The sequence below is a fragment of the Zalophus californianus genome, chromosome 8 (genome assembly GCF_009762305.2).
Source record: "Zalophus californianus isolate mZalCal1 chromosome 8, mZalCal1.pri.v2, whole genome shotgun sequence".
NCBI lineage: Eukaryota > Metazoa > Chordata > Mammalia > Carnivora > Otariidae > Zalophus > Zalophus californianus.
Genome location: NC_045602.1, coordinates 139,845,654 through 139,866,367, shown reverse-complemented (window position 1 = coordinate 139,866,367; position 20,714 = coordinate 139,845,654). Strand labels below are relative to the sequence as shown.

At 62.7% G+C, this 20,714-nt stretch overlaps 1 protein-coding gene across 2 annotated transcripts; it reads left to right on the top strand.

The window, feature by feature from the left end:
- Nucleotides 1–309: 309 nt before the first annotated feature.
- CHRNA4 (cholinergic receptor nicotinic alpha 4 subunit) lies at nucleotides 310–12,500 on the top strand. 2 transcript variants are annotated; one of them, XM_027620394.2, is made up of 6 exons: nucleotides 310–665; nucleotides 1,995–2,146; nucleotides 3,686–3,730; nucleotides 3,830–3,939; nucleotides 7,977–9,345; nucleotides 12,064–12,500. In XM_027620394.2, exons 1-6 carry the CDS (start codon nucleotides 578–580, stop codon nucleotides 12,187–12,189), a joined length of 1,890 nt encoding a protein of 629 aa, XP_027476195.1. In that variant the 5' UTR covers nucleotides 310–577; the 3' UTR covers nucleotides 12,190–12,500. The 2 variants fall into 2 exon arrangements, with proteins under 2 accessions (XP_027476195.1, XP_027476196.1); XM_027620395.2 differs by lacking the exons at nucleotides 310–665; nucleotides 1,995–2,146; nucleotides 3,686–3,730 and having other exon boundaries at nucleotides 3,831–3,939; nucleotides 8,113–9,345; nucleotides 12,064–12,495.
- Nucleotides 12,501–20,714: the final 8,214 nt, after the last annotated feature.

The window sequence follows — 20,714 nt, the reverse complement described above, 5'->3', positions numbered from 1 at the left end:
GGGGGCCCCTGGGAGCGCGGCCCCCATCCAGGCAGGCGGTGGGGCGCCAGGACTGGGGACGGGAGTGGAGGTCAGTGTGTCGTGGTCCGGAAACCAGCCCGGCGCCAGGATCCCCCAGTCGCACGCAGTGACTTCGGGCCCCCACCCCTAGCTCGGGCACGTCCCCAGCCCCGGGGAGGACGAGGGAAACTTTACCCAAGCGTCAGCAGAGCTCAGCCTCCGCGCCCCCTCTCAGCTGGCGGTCTGCCCCCCGCCCCACCCACCCTCCTCCCTTCACGTCCCCGCCCGCTTTCCCCCTCCTCTCCTCCCCCCCTCCCCCTCTCCCTCCTCCGTCTCCTCCTCGCCGGCTGGAGGCGGGCAGGTCCGGGCGGGGCCGCGCCGCGGAGCCCACAACCCCGAGCTCCCCTCCCGGGCCGGGTCGCCGCTGCCGCGCCCCGCGGGAGGAGCGGCGGAACCAGGCCCAGTGGACGGAGCGGCCCGCGCGGCGCGGGGGCATGAAGTTGGGCGCGCGCGGGCCTGGGAGCGGGGGCGCGGCGGAGCCGGGAGCCGCCCGCGTCTAGAGCCCGCTCGGTGCGCCATGGAGCTCGGGGGCCCCGGGTCGCCGCCGCCGCCGCCGCCGCTGCTCCCGCCGCTGCTGGTGCTGCTGGGGGCCGGCTTCCTACCCGGTAAGTTTCGGGGCGCCAGACGGGCCCCCTTTCGTCCAGCTCAGGGCGGCCTTGGACCTCCAGAGCCAGAGGAGGGGAGGCTCCTGGCCGCGGGTGCGCGCAGCGGGGCGGCCGCCCAGGCTCCCCCACCCCCAGACGCAAAGGCTGTGCTGCGGTGCGGATTGAGCGGGGCAAGGAAGGAGTTAATTCGCCCGCGAACGCCAGAGAGGGGTTTGGGTGGGGGTGGGGGGCTGCTGTTTTGGGAGCTGGACCCAGAAGCTCCAACTTGGGTAGAGAGAGGCGGGGACGTCTCTCCGTCTTCATCCCTCCGGCCAAATTTCCCTGCAGACACCCCCATGCCTGCTCCTGGTTTGGAGGAGCAGAGGGGTGGCTTCCGTCCTTGGCCGCGCCCCATCCAAGCCTTTTCTGCTCCCCCAAGCTCACTGGGACAGGGGAAGTCCTCGCCCCCTGCGCCCCCCGCCCCATCCCTGGGCAGACCTTGCTATTCATAGTTTGGTGGAGGGAATTTCAGCCCCTGGCCTCCCCAGTGAGGAGTGGGCTGTACTGTCCTGGTGCAAGGGACCAGGAAGAATAAGGCTGGGGGAGGGGGGCCTCTGGACTCAGAGTGAAGGGTCCCCGGGGGTCTAAGACTGGCCCTAGGGTGCTTGTGAATCCCCTCTTAACATCTGGTCTAGGACATACAGGTGAGCAGGATCGAGCTGAGTGCAGGCAGCTGGTACCCTGTTCCCCTCCCCACACCCCCATATGGTGCAGTGACCCCAGTGCAGGTGCCCAGGAGAGACAGAGAGGCCCTCGGACAACAGACTGGTCAGTGGGGCAGGGCTGGATCAGAGTAGCCTCTCCTCAGGAAGCAGAGTGTGTATGTGTGGGGGGTCACCCTTGACTCACAGAAGGCCATCTGTCCAGGAACCCAGGGTGCTGGAGTTGGCAGTGTCTGGTGAGAACTCAGGGCCACCGGCAGCCCCAGGAAGTAGGCTCTCCGTGCCCCCATTTGGGCCTGTCCTGGAGTCCTGCGGTTACCTTCACCTTGTGCTTTGAGCCAGGGTTTCAGCTGAAGATCCAGCCCCTCCTTCCCAGTCAGCACTTACCGTTGTCTTTGTTTGGGGTGCTGTGCAGGGCACCTGAGGGGTCTGGGAAGGCTTCCCTGAGGAAGTTACACTTTTACCCAGAGGGTAGGAGAGAAACTGAGGCCAGGAGCGGGGCAGGATGTGCAAACGTCCTGAGGTGGTTGGAGCTGGAGGAAGCCAGGGCCTAGTGGGAGGTCCGAGGGGCAGCCTGGATGACTGCCATCCTCTGCCACTGAGCTGCACCGATTTCCTGTCCCCATAGTAAGCAGCCACGTGGAGACCCGGGCCCATGCAGAGGAACGGCTGCTGAAGAAACTCTTCTCTGGCTACAACAAGTGGTCCCGGCCCGTGGCCAACATCTCGGACGTGGTTCTTGTCCACTTTGGGCTGTCCATCGCACAGCTCATTGACGTGGTAGGTGCCAAGGGTGGGGAGCGGGGAGCTCTGAGCCTCGGCCCATCACACACAGCCGCGGAGGCTCGTGCTGGAGGGAGCACCCCCCTCCGAGGGGAGGCCGGCCTGGGGGGGGCCGCCATCAGCACTCCACGCAGGCTCTTTGTGTCGGTCCTGCAGGAGCCCCACAAATGTGCCCTTGTGGTGGAGCCCAGAGGACAGGGAGGCCCCCCACATAGGAAAACCCAAATGCCAGATTTTCAGCAGTAGGTCAGGGCCATCTCCCTCAGAAGCAAAGAGCAGAAAATGCCTCTGTGGGGTGGGGGTGGGGGTGGGGGGGCAGGTGCCGAGGCTGCAAGTGGCTGGAGGAGCTTGTGTGCTTTGTGGCAGTGAGTGGGGGTGGGGTGGGCCTTGAGCTGCCCTGGCAGACCTCACCTAGGAGAGCCCCCCTGTCCACTGCTCTGGAATACGGTGTCCCAGCAAGGCCCAGACAGGTTTGGGTGTGTTTACCTCCCTGGTTAGGACCCGAGAAGGCTGCTGGGTTAGGGTGCTGGGGGTCCCGCCTCCAAGTGGCTCTGGAAGGGCTGAGGCATCCGTTGGGGGGCACTAGGTAGTGGGTTCACTGGGGTGGGACCCCAAGTGCCGGGGAGTACGGACTGCAGCCTGTCGAGGAGGGGGCCTCCGGGAGCTCGGTTCGTGCACGTGAGGAGGTCCCAGGCCTGCTGGGTTTCCCACACTAGGATGCAGCCTGCTCTGGTGGCAGGGAGGGCACTGGAGTTCATCCAACTGTGGGGGCCATGGATCTCCCCACATGCCCACCTCGCTCCCCTCCCAGGACCCCAGGCTATGTCAGCTTGTGTGGGGGAGGAAGCTGCTGGTGGAGGGGTGTGACCACACGGTGACCCTGAGACGGAACCAGCCGGGTCTCCCGATTCTACCTCCCCTGCTCCAGCCCCTTACCTGCCCACCTTAGGGTCCTGAGACCCCGGTCCTAGAGGGGCAGTCTGTCCAGGGGCCAGCTTGGTGAGTGAGTGGGACCTGTGCACACCGGGGTTGCCCACCTAGGAGCCTGCAGACGGGCTGCCCTGACCAGCCGGGAGGGCCGATGCAAGCTGGCGGGCGCTCTCCTCTAGCAGCCTGGGAGCCCCCCGCCGCACGTCCCACACATCTGACTGTAGCTGGGGGCGGGCCAGGCGCTGGCCACCTGCCAAGTCAGACAACCCTTGTCCCCACTCTCCTTCTGGAGAAGCTCAGGGGCCTCGTCCCCGCCTCTCTAAGTCCCCTCGGGCTGACCATCCTGGGCTTGGTTGCCTCCAGGGTCAAGGTACTCATTCCTTCCTGGGGTCACCGGCTCCCCATGTTCATCTCAGGCCTGTCTTTGTGGGCGAGGAAACTCAGGGCCGAGAGAGAGGGAGGGACACACACACACGCACACACACGCGCACACACACACGCACACGCACACGCACGCGCACACGCACGCACGCGCACACGCACACACACACGCACACACGTCTGTCCCCCAGGGGGTCACAGCCACCATTCTCCTTTGTGTCCTAGGATGAAAAGAACCAGATGATGACAACCAACGTGTGGGTGAAGCAGGTGAGTGAGTGGGGGACCCCTCCGGCCCTCGTTCCCCCCCACCCCCTCCCCTCCTCGCCCCCCTCACCGGCTGTGCTTCCTTCTCCCGCCCTGGCCCAGGAATGGCATGACTATAAGCTGCGCTGGGACCCCGCTGACTACGAGAACGTCACCTCCATCCGCATTCCCTCTGAGCTCATCTGGCGGCCGGACATCGTCCTCTACAACAAGTGAGCCCCGGGGACGTCGGCGGGCGGGGGGCGGCAGGCACCTGGGTCCAGGTGTGAGTGACGCAGGGGATCCAGGCATGAGCAAGAGGTGGTGACCTGTGTGTGCCCCGCCGTGGCAGCCGGTGCGGAAGCCTCTGGGAGGAAGTGGAGGGGGCCGAGGAGGGGGTGGAGGGTCGGGGGGCGGGCCACCGGTGAGCACAGCAGGGACAGGGGTCCTGGGCGCAGCACGGGTCCAGCCCCACCTGGACTAGCCAGCCCCGCTCTGGCATCAGTCCCCCGCCCCGTGGGGGCAAGGGGACCGCAGGACGCACTGCGGCACTCGTGTTTTCCGGATCACCCCTGGCCGGGCGGTGGTCCTTCCATGCAGGAAGCCCCCAGACTCCCCGCCCCACGCCAGCCCCACCTCTGCCCGCTGCCCCTGGCCTTTGGGTGCCTCTTCGCCTGGGTGCTCGGCCCCTCTCCAGCCCTGAGCAAGCAGCCTGGGGGACAGAATGCTGGATCTGCTCAGTACACCATCGTTCTGTGCCGGCAGCGCAGAGGTGTTTGCCAGGCATGGCCGAGGCAGAGGGTGGGATCCAAACTGTCCTTTGCCAGGACCCTTTCTGGGGCTCCTGAGCCTGGGGCAGCCTGACGTCCGCTTGTGTCCCCAGGTCACTGCTGGGTCGTAGCTGGGCGGTTGATCCTGTCTCAGGCTCGGGCCCGAGCCGCAGCTCCCACGGAGCCTACAGATAAAGCAAATGGAGGCACTGAGCTCCCTGCAGACCCCTGCCCCCCACTGCCAGACCCCGATGGGCTCCGGCACAAAGCCCCTTCCAGGGCCCCGGGCACTGGGCCTGACCTATAAAACGTTGCTATTTGATTAAGAACGATTGGGCTCTTCTTCCAACTTAATTGATTCCAGTAATGGCAGTGGGAAGAGCTTGATGGTTTTCGGGGACGCATTAGGGGGGTCGGCTTCGTGAGCGGGAAGGCAGTGGTGCTGCTCTTCCCGCAGGGCAGGCTCCCTGCTCTCCACAGCCAGCCCCACTGAACCACCAGCCTGGGGTTCTTCAGCCTCCCCGGCCTTCCTGGGGTCTGCACCCAGCTCCCCACACCCCCCGCCCCGGGTCTCAGAGGCCGTTTGACTCAGAGAACATGGTATCCATGTCCTGGGACTCAGGGGAGCATCCGTGCTGTGGGGACAGCTCCGCCCTCCCCAGGCAGGACGGTGCCAGCTGAGGAGCAGCTCTGGGGCCTGAGCGGACCCCCCAGGACTGCGGCCGGGAGATGGGGCTGCCACCTCAAATTGCCTCCTCTCTCTTCTTCCAGGCCCCGAGGGAGGGGGTGGGCCCCCAGCCTGTCTGTGGGGCTGTGGTCGGCATAGAGGTTCTTTCTGGACAGGGCCACGGGGTGGCTGACGCTGGTCAGGCCCGTGTGCACTTGAGTGCGGCCAGGTGACCAGCCGGAGCTACTGGGCGAGGGGAAAGATGGGGGGCAGCTTTTCAGATGGCTTTGGGGAGCCCCCTGCATGGGAGGCTGTGCTGTCCACTTGGGGGCTTCTCTGTGGTGGCCCTTTGGGGAGGAGGGTCTCGCAAGGTCTCTTTCACACAACGCCACACGGATGGGGGTTCGCGGGGCCTGGGCAGGAACCTGGACGGGCCAGGAAGTCTCCTCTGCTCTGCTGGGGCCACAGCTCCACGCAGCGAGGCCAGCACGTGCTCAAGATCTGACCGTTAGGTCCCAGCGTCTGGAGCCCTGTGGCTTCCTGGAGGCACAGTGCTGCTGGGGGCAGGACGTGGGGCCGGAACCTGCTGGCGGGTGCTTCCTCTCCCCTGCACCAGCCCCTTCACAACTGGGGGCCTCGAAGCCAGCATGGGGAGGAGGTTGGACCCCGCCGGGCTGCCTTCTGAGATCCTCTACCTCCTCGAGAAGTGGACCGGTGGAAGTGAGATGCTGCACCACGGGGCCCACGTCTGCCCACAGGTCCAGACCCCACGTCCCGAGGGGGATGCCCTCCTGGGAGGGTCTCCAGGATCTGAGCCAGGTCTGCACTGGGTGAGGACACAGTAGCCCCCCAGGCTGGGGGCATGGGGCGGAGGGATGCACAGCCATGGGGGTCTGCGGGCTGTGCACCAGGAGAAGACTCGGATCCTGTCTGGGCATCAAGACCCCGAGGCCTGGGTGCACATTCCTAGTCCTGGGCTGCTTTCAGTGACCTTCTGGAACATTCCCTTCCCTTCCTGGGGATCAGGGTCCCCCGGGCTCACACCGCTGACTGGAGCCTCTAATCTCCCTGCAGAATGTTTGTGCATTTGCTTTGTGCCTCAGAGGGACAGGCTTTGGGTTTTGGAGCGAGGTTGCGGAGGGAGGACAGTCCACCTCATCGCGCCCCAGAGAGAGCCTCAGCCCCACGCTGGAGTGCAGGCTGTGTGTCCCGCATGCGAAGCCCCTGTCGCTCTTCCTGTGGATGCATCTGCGGGTCTCCGCCAACCGCTGACCTAGACGTCAGCCCAGAAGGGTTCCTGGAGGTCATAGGATCAGATTGGCACCAACTGAGACCGTTGGGACATCTGAGCTCGATGTCTGGGGGCTTCTAGGCCGTGGTGGGTGTGGGCAGGCACGGACGGCCGAGCTCTGAGCCCATGGCGGGGCACCTGACTCATGTCCACAACCTGTGCCGGCAGGTTGTGCAGTGACCCCCCTCCGTGGTGTCAAGGCACGTGGCGCCCACGGGTGCTGTCCTGGGGGGTCCATGGGGCTGTGGGGAGGTTCCCCGTCAGTGCTTCAGAGCCAAGCCACGGGGCCAGCCACTGCCTCCATCCGTTCATGGTCAGAGTGGACAGCCCAGCCCGGGGGGAAACTGAGGCCAGGAGAGCGGTATGCACACAGTTCAGGTTGCACCTGCTGGGGACACTAACCTGCGTCCAGGGGCTTCCAGCTGTGGAGCAGAGCAGGGCCGAGTCCAGGAGCCGATGAGGGCTCGGGGTGGGGCCTGTTAGCAGCTGTCCCTGGCTCCTCACTCCACAAGGCACCAGTGTGGCCCGCCAACTTGTGTGCATCCGTGCGGAGACACTGAGGCGGACGTTGCTGTCTGCGAAGCCCCCGGCCGGGGATAGCGGTCCCCCGTCTGCCACCCACCCGGCCACGGATGGGCACCAACACCCCTGAGGCTGAGGGCAAGTCAGGAGGGTGGATGGCCAGGGGTGGGCCCTGTCCCCTCCTGCTCAGGCAGCCCAGGGTCCTCACCTGTGCAAGAAAGGGGGTCCTCACCTGTAAGTCGTGGGGATAATGGAGAGAAAGGTGCTCAGTGGGGTTGCACACCTGGTCTGTGGCAGGAGATGGTGGCTGGGCAGGACCCCCCCCAAGTTTGGCCGTCCTCCAGTGTGACCTGCAGGGGACTCGGCTCTGTCCCAAGAGCCACTTTCATGTACGTGTCCTCGTCCATAGGGCGTGGATGACCAGGTGCGCAGTGATGGGTCCCAGGAGGGGTTGCTCAGCCCCCACCCCACCTGGATGCAAATCTGCGTGGGAGACGGGTGGGAGCTGAGACCTTCCATCCCCTCTGCCCTGGGCCCAGGGGCAGGAGAGCATGGGGCTCTGTTCTCCAGAGTCAGGCCCCACTTGCCCTCACACCATGGACAGGAGCTCCCTGACCTCGGACCCTTTGCAGGGACGTGACCCCCCCCCCCCCCCCGGCTGCCCGCTCGTTTCCAGCGCAGACAGTTGGTAGCTCCAGGACAGAGATGGACCGTGTGCCTCCTCACCCTGGTGCTAACAGTCCCTGCTCTACCTGCCAAGTAATCGCCACTGTCACCAACAAGCTTGTGTGTCAGGCATGGCGGGGGCCACTTAGATGTCCTCCAAGCCACGTGTCCCTCCTAGGGTAGGGGCGATAAGCTGAGGCAGATGAGGAAAGTGCCCAGGGCCGCCAGCCCAGCTCCACCGAGCCCGGTCCCTTGCCGGGTCCCCCGCCTTTCTTTGCTCACCTGTGAAGCCAGATGCGTGTGAGAGCTGGGCTGCGGTTTGGGTGGGTCTCACGCTCCTCTCTTCCTGCACAGCGCGGACGGGGACTTTGCGGTCACTCACCTGACCAAGGCCCACCTCTTCCACGATGGGCGGGTCCAGTGGACACCCCCCGCCATCTACAAGAGCTCCTGCAGCATTGACGTCACCTTCTTCCCATTCGACCAGCAGAACTGCACCATGAAGTTCGGGTCCTGGACGTACGACAAGGCCAAGATCGACTTGGTGAGCATGCACAGCCGCGTGGACCAGCTGGACCTGTGGGAGAGCGGCGAGTGGGTCATCGTGGACGCTGTGGGCACCTACAACACCCGCAAATATGAGTGCTGCGCCGAGGTCTACCCGGACATCACCTACGCCTTCGTCATCCGGCGCCTGCCGCTCTTCTACACCATCAACCTCATCATCCCCTGCCTGCTCATCTCCTGCCTCACGGTGCTGGTCTTCTACCTGCCGTCCGAGTGCGGCGAGAAGATCACGCTCTGCATCTCCGTGTTGCTCTCGCTCACCGTCTTCCTGCTACTCATCACGGAGATCATCCCCTCCACCTCCCTGGTCATCCCGCTCATCGGCGAGTACCTGCTCTTCACCATGATCTTCGTCACGCTGTCCATCGTCATCACAGTCTTCGTGCTCAATGTGCACCACCGCTCCCCGCGCACACACACCATGCCCACCTGGGTGCGCCGGGTCTTCCTGGATGTGGTGCCCCGCTTGCTCTTCATGAAGCGGCCGTCTGTGGTCAAGGACAACTGCAGGCGGCTCATCGAGTCCATGCATAAGATGGCCAGCGCCCCTGGCTTCTGGCCCGAGCCCGAGGGGGAGCCCAGCTTCGTGGGCGGAGCCCAGAGCCAGGGCCCCTCGCGCTCCCCGTCCTTCTGCAGCCCCCTGGACGAGCCAGCCGAGCCCCAGCCAGCCTGCGAGTCACCCTCAGACCAGGTCCCTGCGTTGCCGCCCTCAGAGGCTGAGAACGGGAGCCCCTGCCCCTCGCCTGACCCCCGCCACCCACCCACCAGTACCCAGGCCCCAGGGCTCACCAAAGCCCGGTCTCTGAGCATCCAGCACATGTCCAGCCCTGCCGAAGCCGCGGAAGTTGGTGTTCGATGCCGGTCTCAGAGCATCCAGTACTGCGTTCCCCAAGATGATGCCGCTTCCCCGGCTGGGGGCCCTGCGGCCGGCTCCCCTGCCTTTCTGAAGGCCGGCTCCGCCGAGCTCCTGCCCCCAGACCAGCCCTCTCCGTGCAAATGCAGGTGCAAGAAGGAGCCATCCCCAAATGCCGTGCTCAAAGCCCGGGGCACCAAAGTGCCCCCCCCGCACCTGCCCCTGTCTCCGGCCCTCACGCGGGCGGTCGAGGGTGTCCAGTACATCGCAGACCATCTGAAGGCCGAAGACACAGACTTCTCGGTAAGTTTCTGCCTGTGGCCGGACAGGCTCTGTCTGCTTCCCTTTCCTCTCTGGAGGAGGGTGTGGCCGGTGAAAAATCCCAAGACCCGGGCCCAGACCCGGGCTACTAAGCTCTGGGGTGCGTGCAGCCCGGCCCCCACCCTGTCCTGTTCTCTCTTCCCCGAGCGTCTGATTCTGGCAGGCGGTCGCTGGGGTGGCTAATGGGAGTGTACTGTGGGGGTGTCCTCTGTGTTGCCCAGGACACGGGGAGCCCGCAGGCTGCAGGGCGGCCTTGCCCGGGAAGTCTGGGCACCGTTGCTGGCCACCGGGAATGTCCCCTCTGGGGCCAGGAGTGGGCCTCTGGGGCGGGACGGGGGGTGGCTGGGCCCTGGTGCAGGGTGGAGGGGTAGCGAGAGGGGCTGAAAGGAGGCCTGATGGGGAGGGGTGGACTGGGGTCTGGGGCACAGCCCTGCCTCTCTGGCCAGCACCCCGCGTGTCAAGCTGGGGAGGAGGAGTTGTGGGTGTAGGGGCAGTAATGCTGGTCCAGCCGCAGGGACCTGGGGACCCAGGACCCCAGGGAGCTGGTCCTCCTGTGGGGGCTCCTCACTCACCAGCAGGGATCAGAGGAGCCCAGACAGTGTCCCCAGTCCCTCTGCCGAGTGTCAGCCCTGAGGGCAGAGACAGGATGCTCCTGTTGTTCCCAGTTCCTGGAGGAGAGGTGACCAGACGAGCCCAGGCCCCCAGCTGGTGGGCAGTGGGTCTGGGGTCTGGCCAGCTCTGCTGACCCCCCACCAGGAAGGGAACGTTCCTCTTTCCTTCTGCTGATATTTGTCCACCTGTCATGGGATTGCGCCGGGGGCCAGGGGTCCCAGCTCAGCCTGGGCTGACACTCAGGACCCCACAGAGCTGGGAGGGAGGGAGGGTGTCTACATGGGCCCAGGTTGGTGGGGAGTCCTCAGGTCAGAGCACGGGCAGAAGTGAGGGGGCCGCCTGCCCTGCTCAGTCTGTGGGGCTGTCACTTGGGGGCAGCCCAGGGAGCCCAGGGTCACGGCCCCAATTGTGTGTTGGATACACACGGGGACCACCTGCCCCGCGGCTGAGCGAGCCCTGGACCCATGCAGCACACCCCTGGGACTGGGACACCCTGCAGAATCTCAAGAGGCTGTGAAGACATTCTGGAGGTTTCCGGAACATTCTGCCTGGGAGAACCTGCTTCTGGGGACCCCATTCTGCTGCCAGCTCTTGAAATAGCAGGCCGCCTCCTGACTCGATGTGCAGTCTGAGCGCCGCTGAGGAGTGACTAATGCCTGTAGAAGTGTGACCAGAATCCTGAGGGGCTCCGGCAGCCGGGCACACCTGTCCGGCCGCGGCCCAGCCCGGCATTTGCCCGCGTGGCACGACGGGCCGCCGCGACCTGGTTCTGGCTTCGGAGCAGCGCCAGGCTCTGGGGAGTGAAGCTGCCTTGACGTGGCTGGACCTCGGATGCTCTGGGCAGCTTTGTCCACGAGGCCTTTCATCCTCAGGATGGGGGACGCGTCCAGCGGGGATCAAAGACAAAGCAGCGGATGAGGCCACGGGCTGCTTCTCAGCCTTCCTGGAACGGAGGGTCCTGGAGGGACTTTTTATTTATAAGTGACCTTGTTTGCTCTCCGGTTTTGGTCTGGTTTAAAACCATCAGGGTGTCTCTGATTACTTGAGAAATCAGAGCAGAAAATGGCAGTGGAGAGCCCTCTGTACCCATGACGCCCCCAAACGGGAGGGCTGAGCCTGCCCCTGCCTCAGCCGTCCTGCCCTCAGTGCCCGGCGGGCCTGAGCCCGGGGGCCGCCTGCTTTCCTGTCCCTCAGGCGCCAGCGGGCTGCCCACCCAGGACGTGCTTGTGGCCACGGCCTCCATCCGCCTCGCGGAGCCTCTGCCCTGGGGGAGGCCGAGGGCTGGGGGCGGGGGCCAGGACCGTGGAGCGGTCGGCCTGGGCTGGGATCTGGGATGCATGAGCGTGGCCGCCCCCAGCCACACTGTGCCGCGGGTCCCCATCGACACACGGACGGTACCACCGCCTTTCTTCAGGTGGATGACCACAGGGGACGTGGCCCACTGCCCGCCCTCCGGCCTCGGTGTGCTGGACCCCACCTCAAGCCAGGGCCTCTCCCCCACCCCCGCTGAGGGGCCCTGTTCTCTTGGGCAGCTCCGCCCCACTTGGAGCCGGCCCGCAGTGCCCAGGTCTGTGTCTACCTCGAGGGGCTTCAGGGGCGGAGCTAAGAGATCCCGTTGACCCAGGAGGGCAGCTGACCTGTGAGCACTGTCCCTGGAGCAGGGTGGGCAGGTGCAGAGGGCAGCTGGGCCTCAACCGTTGCTCTCTGGATGCCGACCACCACGGGGCCCCAGCAGGACGCTCCTGGCCCTGAATAGCCAAGGTGTGGGCGCCCGCTGTCTGGGCCTCACTGTCCTCACCTGCACAGTGGGGGTGCACTGGATGACCTCCATGGTGCCCTTCCCACGCTGCTCTCCCAGTGAGAACAGACGTCCCCAGGAAGCAGCCTAGAACCCCGTATCCCCAAAGGCACTCCCTGTCTCCCCCTCCCTGGCACTCGGGCTCCCTGCCAGCCTCCCGTGGTTACCTTGGTGTCAAGGAGGGGACATGGAGAACCTGCCTCAGGAAGCATCAGGTTCTAGAAGGTATTCGTGGCCTGGAGGCCCAAGGGCGGCAGGCTGGGAGTGACCGTGTGTGTCTGTGTTTGCAGGTGAAGGAGGATTGGAAGTACGTGGCCATGGTCATCGACCGCATCTTCCTCTGGGTGTTCATCATCGTCTGCCTGCTGGGCACCGCGGGCCTCTTCCTGCCACCCTGGCTGGCCGGCATGATTTAGCGGGAAGGGGCCAGGCACCCGCAGGACACCCGCGACGTCTATGGGCAGCTCGCCGGGGCTCTGTGCCTGGCCGTCCAAGGGACTCCTGCATTCTGTGGGGTCACATCATTTGCCAAATTGTCCCCCCATTTTCTGTCGACTGCAAGACGGCCTTGGGAAAGGCCACTGCCCCCAGGGGGGCCGGTGTGGCTCAGCCCTGCTGAGATCTGCCAGGGGGGCGGCCGGGCTCGAAAGGACAGCGGGTGAACGCCTGTTCTTGTCTGGAGGGCGGGGTCACCGCCCACATCTTATTAAAGTTTATCTGGAGCATGGTGACACATTGGCTTCCTGCCCAGGACGCGCGTCTGACCGCTCAGCACGCGGCCCAGCAGTCCCCCTGTCCGAGGGCCACGACCTCGGCCCCCCAGCCCCACACGCCCCTCGTCCCTGGGAGATCCTGGAGGCATCCTCAGGTGGACTCTCTTGGACCCCACAGAGGCCAGGCAGCAGACTCTCAGATCTCATGTGCCAGGGGTGGGTCCAAGCAGGGATTTTCTTGTTTCGTTTTATTCTGGGTAAATTAGTGTCAGCGCAGGTCTTGTGTCTGAGGGGTTTTGGGGAACAGTGTTGGGCCTGGGCCTGCTTGAAGGGGAGTCCAGGGACACATGCCCCACAGCGAGGGCACCCTCTGCCCCCGGGAGTCCGACATCTGGCTTCCTGCGGCCCTGGGAAGTCCTGGGCAAGCATTTGCAGGGGCCTAGTGATGCGGCCAGAGTCCCGGTGGTCACTGGTAGTTTGTGAGGACCCCGGAGCAGTGTCCAGACCAGGGGCTCCGGGCCCTTGTCTGGGCTCTCCCCGACCTCCCGTGGGTCCCCCTCTGTGCACAGCCCCTTGGGACACCCTCTCTAAAGCACAGACGTGGTAGCCACGGTGAGGGGTTGCTGAGGACAGCTCAGCCAGGCTGACTCCGGGGCCCTCTGGAGTGCTGTCCCTGGGGCTGGGTCCCCTGAGAAATGGCATGGGGGGGAGACCAGCACAGTCAAGGAGGCCCGAGGGCCTGGGGGACCTGGTGTCATCCTCTACAAGGTGGCCCCAACAGTATCCCTGTGACCCTGGGAGTGGCATGGGGGTGGGCAGATGCTGCCCCCAGGCTCTCCCTGATTCTTCGGAGCCCTTAGGCCCCGAGTGCCAGGGAAGGGGGGGGTAAGGACGATATTCATAGAGGACAAGGCCCAGGAGGCTAAGAAATCTGGACCCCTACTGATGGCCAAAATCCCACCTGCCCTGACCCCCTTACTTCAGCGGTGCCGCATGGCAGGTGGGAGCTGACCCTGGAGCCCACCTCCCTGCCTGCGAGGTGCCCGGGTCTGGAGAGGGGTGCGGATGGTGACCAAGCATCTGATGGGCCTTGTTGCTGTCAGGGCCGACCGCTGGTCCCCATCAGCAGTGACGCTGGGGTGCACGAGAACCAGGGCGGCAGCCACACCCTCGTCTTCCCCTGGGGCACCTGTGACGCTGGACTCCAACTGAGGCCCGGACGGTCCTTGCGTCCAGAAGTGGGATGCAGAGACCCCAGTGTCTAAGTCCAGGCATTGTTGCTGTTCCAGCCCCCAGGCCCCACTGTGACCTGCAGCTGACTCCCGGGGCGCCGTCTGGGGCGGCCGTCCGCACGTGGTGGGCAGGAGGCACCAGGCCCCCGCAGTGGGGCCCGGACTTGGATTTCAGATGCAAGCGCCTCGGTCCTGACACAAGTGGGCCCAGATGCACCGCGGCAGCGGGGCGGGTCCCTGGCGCTGGGCCCGGCGTGGATGCTCTCTTCTGGGTCGGGAGGGACCACGGGGCATGGGGACTCTCGCCTGTCCCTTTCTTGTTTTTGTTTTTTGTTGTGCTTTTTAAAGACTCAAACACCATGTCAGAAAGTCCACACTCGAAAACTCAGCGCCATGTTCCCATCACACCAGATGAGCCACGATTGCTATCTTGTATTTGCCTCCAGGGTTTTGTTTTTTCCATCGAGGCAACATTTCCTTGTGACAAAGTGCACGATCGTCCGCTGTCCTATCAGTGAGTCTGATGGATGAGACACCGGGACCCAGGACCCCGTTGCACACACGGGACGCCGCGGTCCCCGGGAAGCCCACCCGGCCCGTTCTGGCGGTAAGGGGGGAGGCCTGTGGTGTGGGGCCCTCCCGCCACCCTCCAGCTGGGGCGGCATCACCGAGACCCATCGTGGTCTTGGGTCCACCTGTGAACTTGTAACAGCAGCTGCCGAGAGGCTTCGTAAAGGAGAGCAGACTGGCTTCTGGGTCACCTTCCACAGTCTTTGCTCCCAGTCCCTGGGGCCCTGGCTCAGCGGCCGTGAGCGCTGTGCGGTCTTTGTGTGGAGCGTGTTTTCATTTCCCGTTGTGTTAACCGTGTTTTTACGATCAGTATCTTGTGATGTCAGCACATCTTACAGGCCTTAAGGAAGGGGAAGGACGGCCCCCATGGCAGCAGGGTCCCAGGAGTGGCGGGCATCTGCCTGGAGTGCGCCAGGAGTGTGCCCCCCATCCCACCTGCAGCCGGGCCCCACCACCTGCGTGCCCAGCTCTCCCGCTCCCCAAGCCACTATCCCCTGCCTCACTCACCCGTGGCAGGTGCCGGGGTGGCCCCATGCTCCAAACCAGGCAGTCCTGAGCCGTCTGCCCCGCCCTGCCTTGGAAGCCCCCAGTAAGGCTGTGGCCTGGGCCTTCCCCTCACCCTGCCCTGTCGCCCTGCGGGGCCCGGCGTGGAAATGAAGTCATAGATCCTTCTTTCAATGGCATGGGCCTCTCCGTGGCCTCACCTGGTCACCTGTACGAGTGGAGACGGGCACGGAGGGCTGTTGTCATGCTGCTCGGTCCTGGGACCTGGCCGGCACCCGGGTTCCCGAACTCACTGTGCACCTCTGCTTTCCCTCCACAAGTGTGTTCAGGTCCGGCTGTTCCTCACCCTCAGCGACGCCCAGGCCAGCAGGCCACGCCGGCCACGGCCCACGGAGTTCTGCCTGCACGTGGCCACGCCGGCCGTGGCCCACGGTGGCAGGCCTGGTGCTTCCATGGAGACCTCATGGCCCACAAAGCAGGAGCTGCTTCCCACCTGAGCCCTCACAGGACAGGTTCGTGATCCCAGTGTGCGTTTCTACTGCACTAGCTGCTGACCTGGACGATGGTCCCAGGCTCCAGTTCTTCTAGTCTAGAGTTTTCCCTTTCAGTCTGAATAAAAATGCCGTGTTGGACGGCACCGCACGACACCCGGGATGATGGCGGGGGCCCCTCCTCGACATCCTGCTGGCGCGTCCAGACACCTGCCTGCCTCATGGGCGCGCCGACCAAGGCCATAGCCTGACCGGCTTTCCCTCACAGACCGGCCGTGCCGCAGCCCCGCCCCCGGCCCTCTGCCGGCCTCGCCTGTTCTTGGGTTTCGCAGAGAGGGGAGCACACGGTGGTGCTCGCGCCAGCATCCTGTCCTCAGCTGTGTCCACGCTCCGTCCATTTGCTACATGCAGCCCCAGGCAGTGGGCTCCGGCCGTTCCACAGGATTCCGTGGCGGCCACACCGGCCTTTATCTACCCACCCCTGCCGCTGGGAATCTGAGCCACCTCCAGTTTGGGGCTCTTGGGCGTGAACCCGCTGTGAACATCTCGGGGCATGTTTGGGTGCATCTGTGCATTTCTGCCGGTCCTACCGCCAGGAGCGATTGCTCCAGGGTGGGACGTGGGAACTGCGGCCGGATGGCTGGCGGTTGCGTCCCTTTGCCCCCCCGCCCCCGCCGCACTGAGGCTTCTCGTCTGCGCGGGTCCCGCGAGGACACGGCCGCGTCTCACCCTCGCTGTGCTGCCACCGGCACCTCTGCAGCACACGGGTTCTTACCGTGTGCTCCTCGCCTGCTGCGTAAACCATGCTCCTGTCCTTTCGCCAGCTTCCCAGGGCTCAGCGTGGGCTCCGATTCAGCGCCACTGCCGACAGTTTGATTTTACATTCGTGACGCTTTGGGGGCCAGCATGTGGTTGATCGCAGCCCATGTTCCACATACGCTTGACAGGGTGGTGCGGCTTGCCATGGGGAATGTTCTAGAAATGCCAGCCAGTTCAGGTCAGGGGAGAGGTCTGCCTGGGCGCTGCAGACGGCTGGCCTTCTGTCTACTTTCTGTCCCGGTTCCTAAGCGGCCGCGGGTGTCACCGAGGACCACTGTTGGGTTTGTCGGCTTCTGCTCTCTGTCTGGGTCTACTGTCCTCCTGCCGAGCGGCCCCGTTTACCCTTACGTAACTCCCCTCTTTGTCTCGGGCGGAGTTCTGGGTTTCGAAGTCTACCTTTTCTGACACCTACATAGCCGTTCAGCTTCTTTTTGGGGGTGTTTCCACCTTTAACCACTAACCTGACTCATGTCAGTGTTTACAACGTGGACGACATGTGGATACCACCCAAGTCAATAGACGGAGCATTTCCATCACCCTAGGACACCCCTCCGCTCCCCAGGGAACCACCGCCCTGACCGCCACCGCTATAGAGGCTTCATGTGGTCTAAAACCTCGTGGAAATGGAAGACACTCTTTTGTGGATGGCCGTTCCTCCACAGTTTGTACGAGATCGCTCATGTCCACCAGTACACCACCATGTCTTTATTCACTGATGGACATTTGGGTTGTTCCTTGTTGGCGCTGTGATGGATGATGCTGCTTCGCACACGCACACATGAGTCTTTGTGTGGACGTGTTTTCATTTCTTTGGGGCAAATACCTAGAATTTCGGGGCTGCAGAAGACTGGTGCTTCTGTCTTCATAGGGAGCTGAGAAACTGCCCTGCCATGCTCCCCGCACGCCTGCAGCCACCCTCAGCGACACCTGGGTGTGGGTCACACAGCGGCGGCGATGAGCCGCCCAGGGGAGCCCGCACTTTGGTTCACTTCCCTGAAGACCCGCGGTGTTGAGCGCCATGCTGGGGGCTCACGGGCCAACTGTGTGTCTCGCTCAGTGAAGTGTTGAAATATTTTCTCATTACATACCACTTTCTTTCAACGAGTTGTTAATATTTCTTCCCATCTGTGACTATGTTTTTCATTTTCTTAACGGTGTGTTGAAGAAAAGCTTTTAATTTCGATGAAGTGCGATTTATTACTGTTCCCTTCTATGGTTATTGCTTATGGATCCTTTCTGAGAAACCTGCTTATCCCAAGGTTGTATGTACGTATGTATTTCCTTCCAAAAAGTTTTATTTTAGCTTTTATGTTTCAGTTTACTTTTTTAAAGATTTTATTTATTTGCAAGAGAGGGAGGGAGAGTGAGCATGAAAGAGAGCGAGAGAGAGAGAGAGCAAGAGAGAGCACAAGCACGAAGGAACGGCAGAGGGAGAAGCAGACTTCCCGCTGAGCAGGGAGTCTGAAGCGGGACTCGATCCTGGGACCTGAGATCATGACCTGAGCCAAAGGCAAACGCTTCACCGACTGAGCCCCCCCAGGTGACCCTATGTTTCGGTTTATAACATTTTTCAAATTAGTTTTTGTGCATGGTGTGAGATGAGGGTGGGGGTCACTGCCTTTACCTCGAACCTCCAGTTGTCTCTGCACCATTTGTAGAAAACTCCATCCTTCCGCATCAAAATGCCCAGCACAGCTGCCTCACATGTTCTCCTGGCCTTGGTGGTTCTTGGTCCAATCCTGGCTCCTCCGTCCCGGCTAGAAACAGAAAGCTGGGTCTTGCCTTTCCACGCAATTTGGAGAGCTCATCTTTTGATGAGTTAAACTCACTTATATTTATTGTAATTTCTGCTACATTGGGATATGTTTAAGCTGTTTCTCTTGTTTTTCTGTTTACATGTTCTGTCCCCTCCCATAAAAGAAAACTTGACCTAGTTGGCTAATCTCGAAGGTTTTACGTTCTAATTTTTTCTTCCTCGTGGCTGCTCCCAACTTAAGACCAAGGTTTGTATGTTTTAAGAGTTTAATAAATTGATATCATGCCACCCACCGCCAAATAAAGCAAGCACTTTGGTTGCCTTCAGGAACCTGCCCTCCCACACGCCAGCCACTGTGGAAGGATCTAGAATTGTAGTGATTCGTCCATGTGGAGGGCTTCATTATTCAGTTGGTAGCAAATTTCATTGCCTTTCAGTGACTAGGGGGTTTCCTGTGTATTGGGTCTAATTTCTGGTTATTCTCCCCTTTCTGCAGAAGCCCCCCAGCTGGATTGCCAAAGAGGATCTTGTCTCCCCTTCTGAGATTTGTGGACTCAGAATATGTTTTTACCACATTGATATCAGTGATAATTCCACCGGATGTAAAATTTGAGTATTTTTTCTTCAACACTTCGGGTCATTATGCTCCTGTCTTCTAACACAGAGCTGACACCTAAGGAATATTTCTATTATCTTTGTCGTGTTTTGCATTAAATAATCTAAGGGTGTATTTTTTTTTGAGAGGGGAGGGGGTTCAGAGGGAGAGGACCCCGCGATCCCAGGACCCCGGGATCATGACCTGAGCCAAAGGCAGATGCTTAACGACTGAGCCACCCAGGCGCCCCCCTAAGGGTGTACTCTAAAAATCGATCCCATTTGGTTCTCTAAGCCTTTCAGTGTAAAGGTCTCAGATCTTCTCTAATTTTTTAAAAACGATGTATTTCCGCACTCTGCAGTCCTCATTCACTTGCCGCCCCTTTCCTCTTGGACCCCTGCCATATGGATGTCGACACTCACATTCTCTCTTTTTCATCCCGTTTTGAGTCCCGGGGAGACGTCTTCCGGCTGGTCCCATAACCGCCCCGCCTGCCTTCCTCTTACTTCTCCTTTTGTGTCGTCCACACTGGGCTGCCGATGGTCTTTTCTTTATTCTTGTTAATTCTGGCTTTGTGTCATTACTGTCCATCCTTCCCTCTTTGACGGTGTCGTGATTTTTAGGTTAATGGCATCCGTGTTGGTCTGGTGGAGGCTGTCTGCCCAGGTCAGGTTCTCTGCTCCCCTGAAGCCTTGTTTTCCCGTTACATTGTCTCCCAGACCCGACAGTGGTGCTGCATGTGAACGCGTGTGCGGCGGGTGTACGTTCGGGCACACACGTGTGTACGTGTCCGGGAATGCGTGCATGGGAATGTGAGTGTGCGCGGAGGTGCTGGCCTCTTGTGGACACGTGCAGTCAGCCCCAGGCTGAGGTCAGGAGGGCGGGTGGCAGGGGTGCTGTCTCTCCAGCCCGCCAAGCCGGGTCGGAGGTGGCAGGCAGGGCCGTGGCAGATTGGGGCGGGCAGGGCAGGGAGCCAGTGCCCAGTCCTGCTGGGCTCTCATGCTGGATGGCAACTCCCTCCCCTGCCTCCCCAACCGAACAATCCGGGGCGGGCGCCTTCTGACTGCCCCCCTCTGACGGTGCCCCCCGGGCCGAGCCTGGCCTGCCTTCACACCCAGAGAACCAGCCCCAAGGCTTCCCCTCACTCTGAGACAGCGGCCCCCCCACTTCTGTCCCCATGAGCCCCGGACCCGTCACCCCCTCTGCCCTTGGCTGCCAGGGGGCACCTGGAACCTGTTCGCCCACCCCAGACTGCTCCCCCCAGGGCTCAGCCTCTGCCAGCAGCCCGTCCCGAGCTCCACCTGCCCTCACCATCTCAGAGGACAACGGACGAGGTCCCTGAGCTCTTACCCACAGATCGTGCAAAGCAGACACCAGGTCACATCTGTCCCCTGCTCAGAAGCCCCAGTGGTCTGCTCCTAATTCAAAGTCCAGATCCCAGGCCACCGTGCTGCCCGAGGTCTGGTGGGCTGACCCTGCCCCTGGCCCTAGGCTCAGCTTTCTCTGTCCTCGCCACTCCAGCTTCTGCAGCCTCCTGCCGTTTCTGGGTGGTACCGTGGTCCTGGCCTCCCACGTGCTATGTCCCTGCTAGAGCCTCTCCTGCCTGCCACGCCCCTCTTTGTTTCTGTCTCTGCTCAAATGTCACCTCGGAAGCCTTTGTTGGCCTCCACATCTAAAGGAGGCCCACCCCAAATTCTTCCTAGTCTGGAACATGATGTGGTGTCGACAGGCCATAGCAGATGCGGCCCCAGACCCACAGCTGGTGAGGTTTCTAGGTGAGTGAGTGTGGGGCACGGCCAGGGGGTGCTTACAGCACCAGCTGCACTGTCCAGGCTGCTGGGCGGGAGCAGGGGGGGCACTGGCAGTGACAAGGCATGGTGCCAGCCAGTCAGGGTCCCCACAGGGCCCAAGCACATGGGAGGGGAGCTGGACGATATGACATTAGAGAGGGGGCTGCTACTAGGGAGGTGGGGAGCCCCCTGAGACGGCCCAAACCCAATGCCTGGCTGAGCCCAGGAGGTCAGTGTTTGAGGGAGGGCTGGGCACTGCGTTCAAAGCCCCCGCACCCCCCGGTAGCTCCGAGTGCAGCTGAGAAACCGCATCCTGGGGCACAGAGTCCCGCGGTAACAGGGCGACAGCGGGGTGGGGGTCCTCGAAGCCATGGAAGGATGGTAGCTTCTCTCTGAGGGCCAGGGGTGGGGAGCCTTGGACTCCACTTGGCAGGGATGGACTCTGGGCCCTGGGGACACCCTCCCTGTAGT

Excerpts from the sequence above, each read along its gene's own strand:
- CHRNA4 (XM_027620394.2), top strand. The coding sequence starts at position 578 with ATGGAGCTCGGGGGCCCCGGGTCGCCGCCGCCGCCGCCGCCGCTGCTC. Across the intron at positions 2,147-3,685 it reads TCGCACAGCTCATTGACGTG|GATGAAAAGAACCAGATGAT; the intron begins GTAGGTGCCAAG and ends TTTGTGTCCTAG. Across the intron at positions 3,940-7,976 it reads GACATCGTCCTCTACAACAA|CGCGGACGGGGACTTTGCGG; the intron begins GTGAGCCCCGGG and ends CTTCCTGCACAG.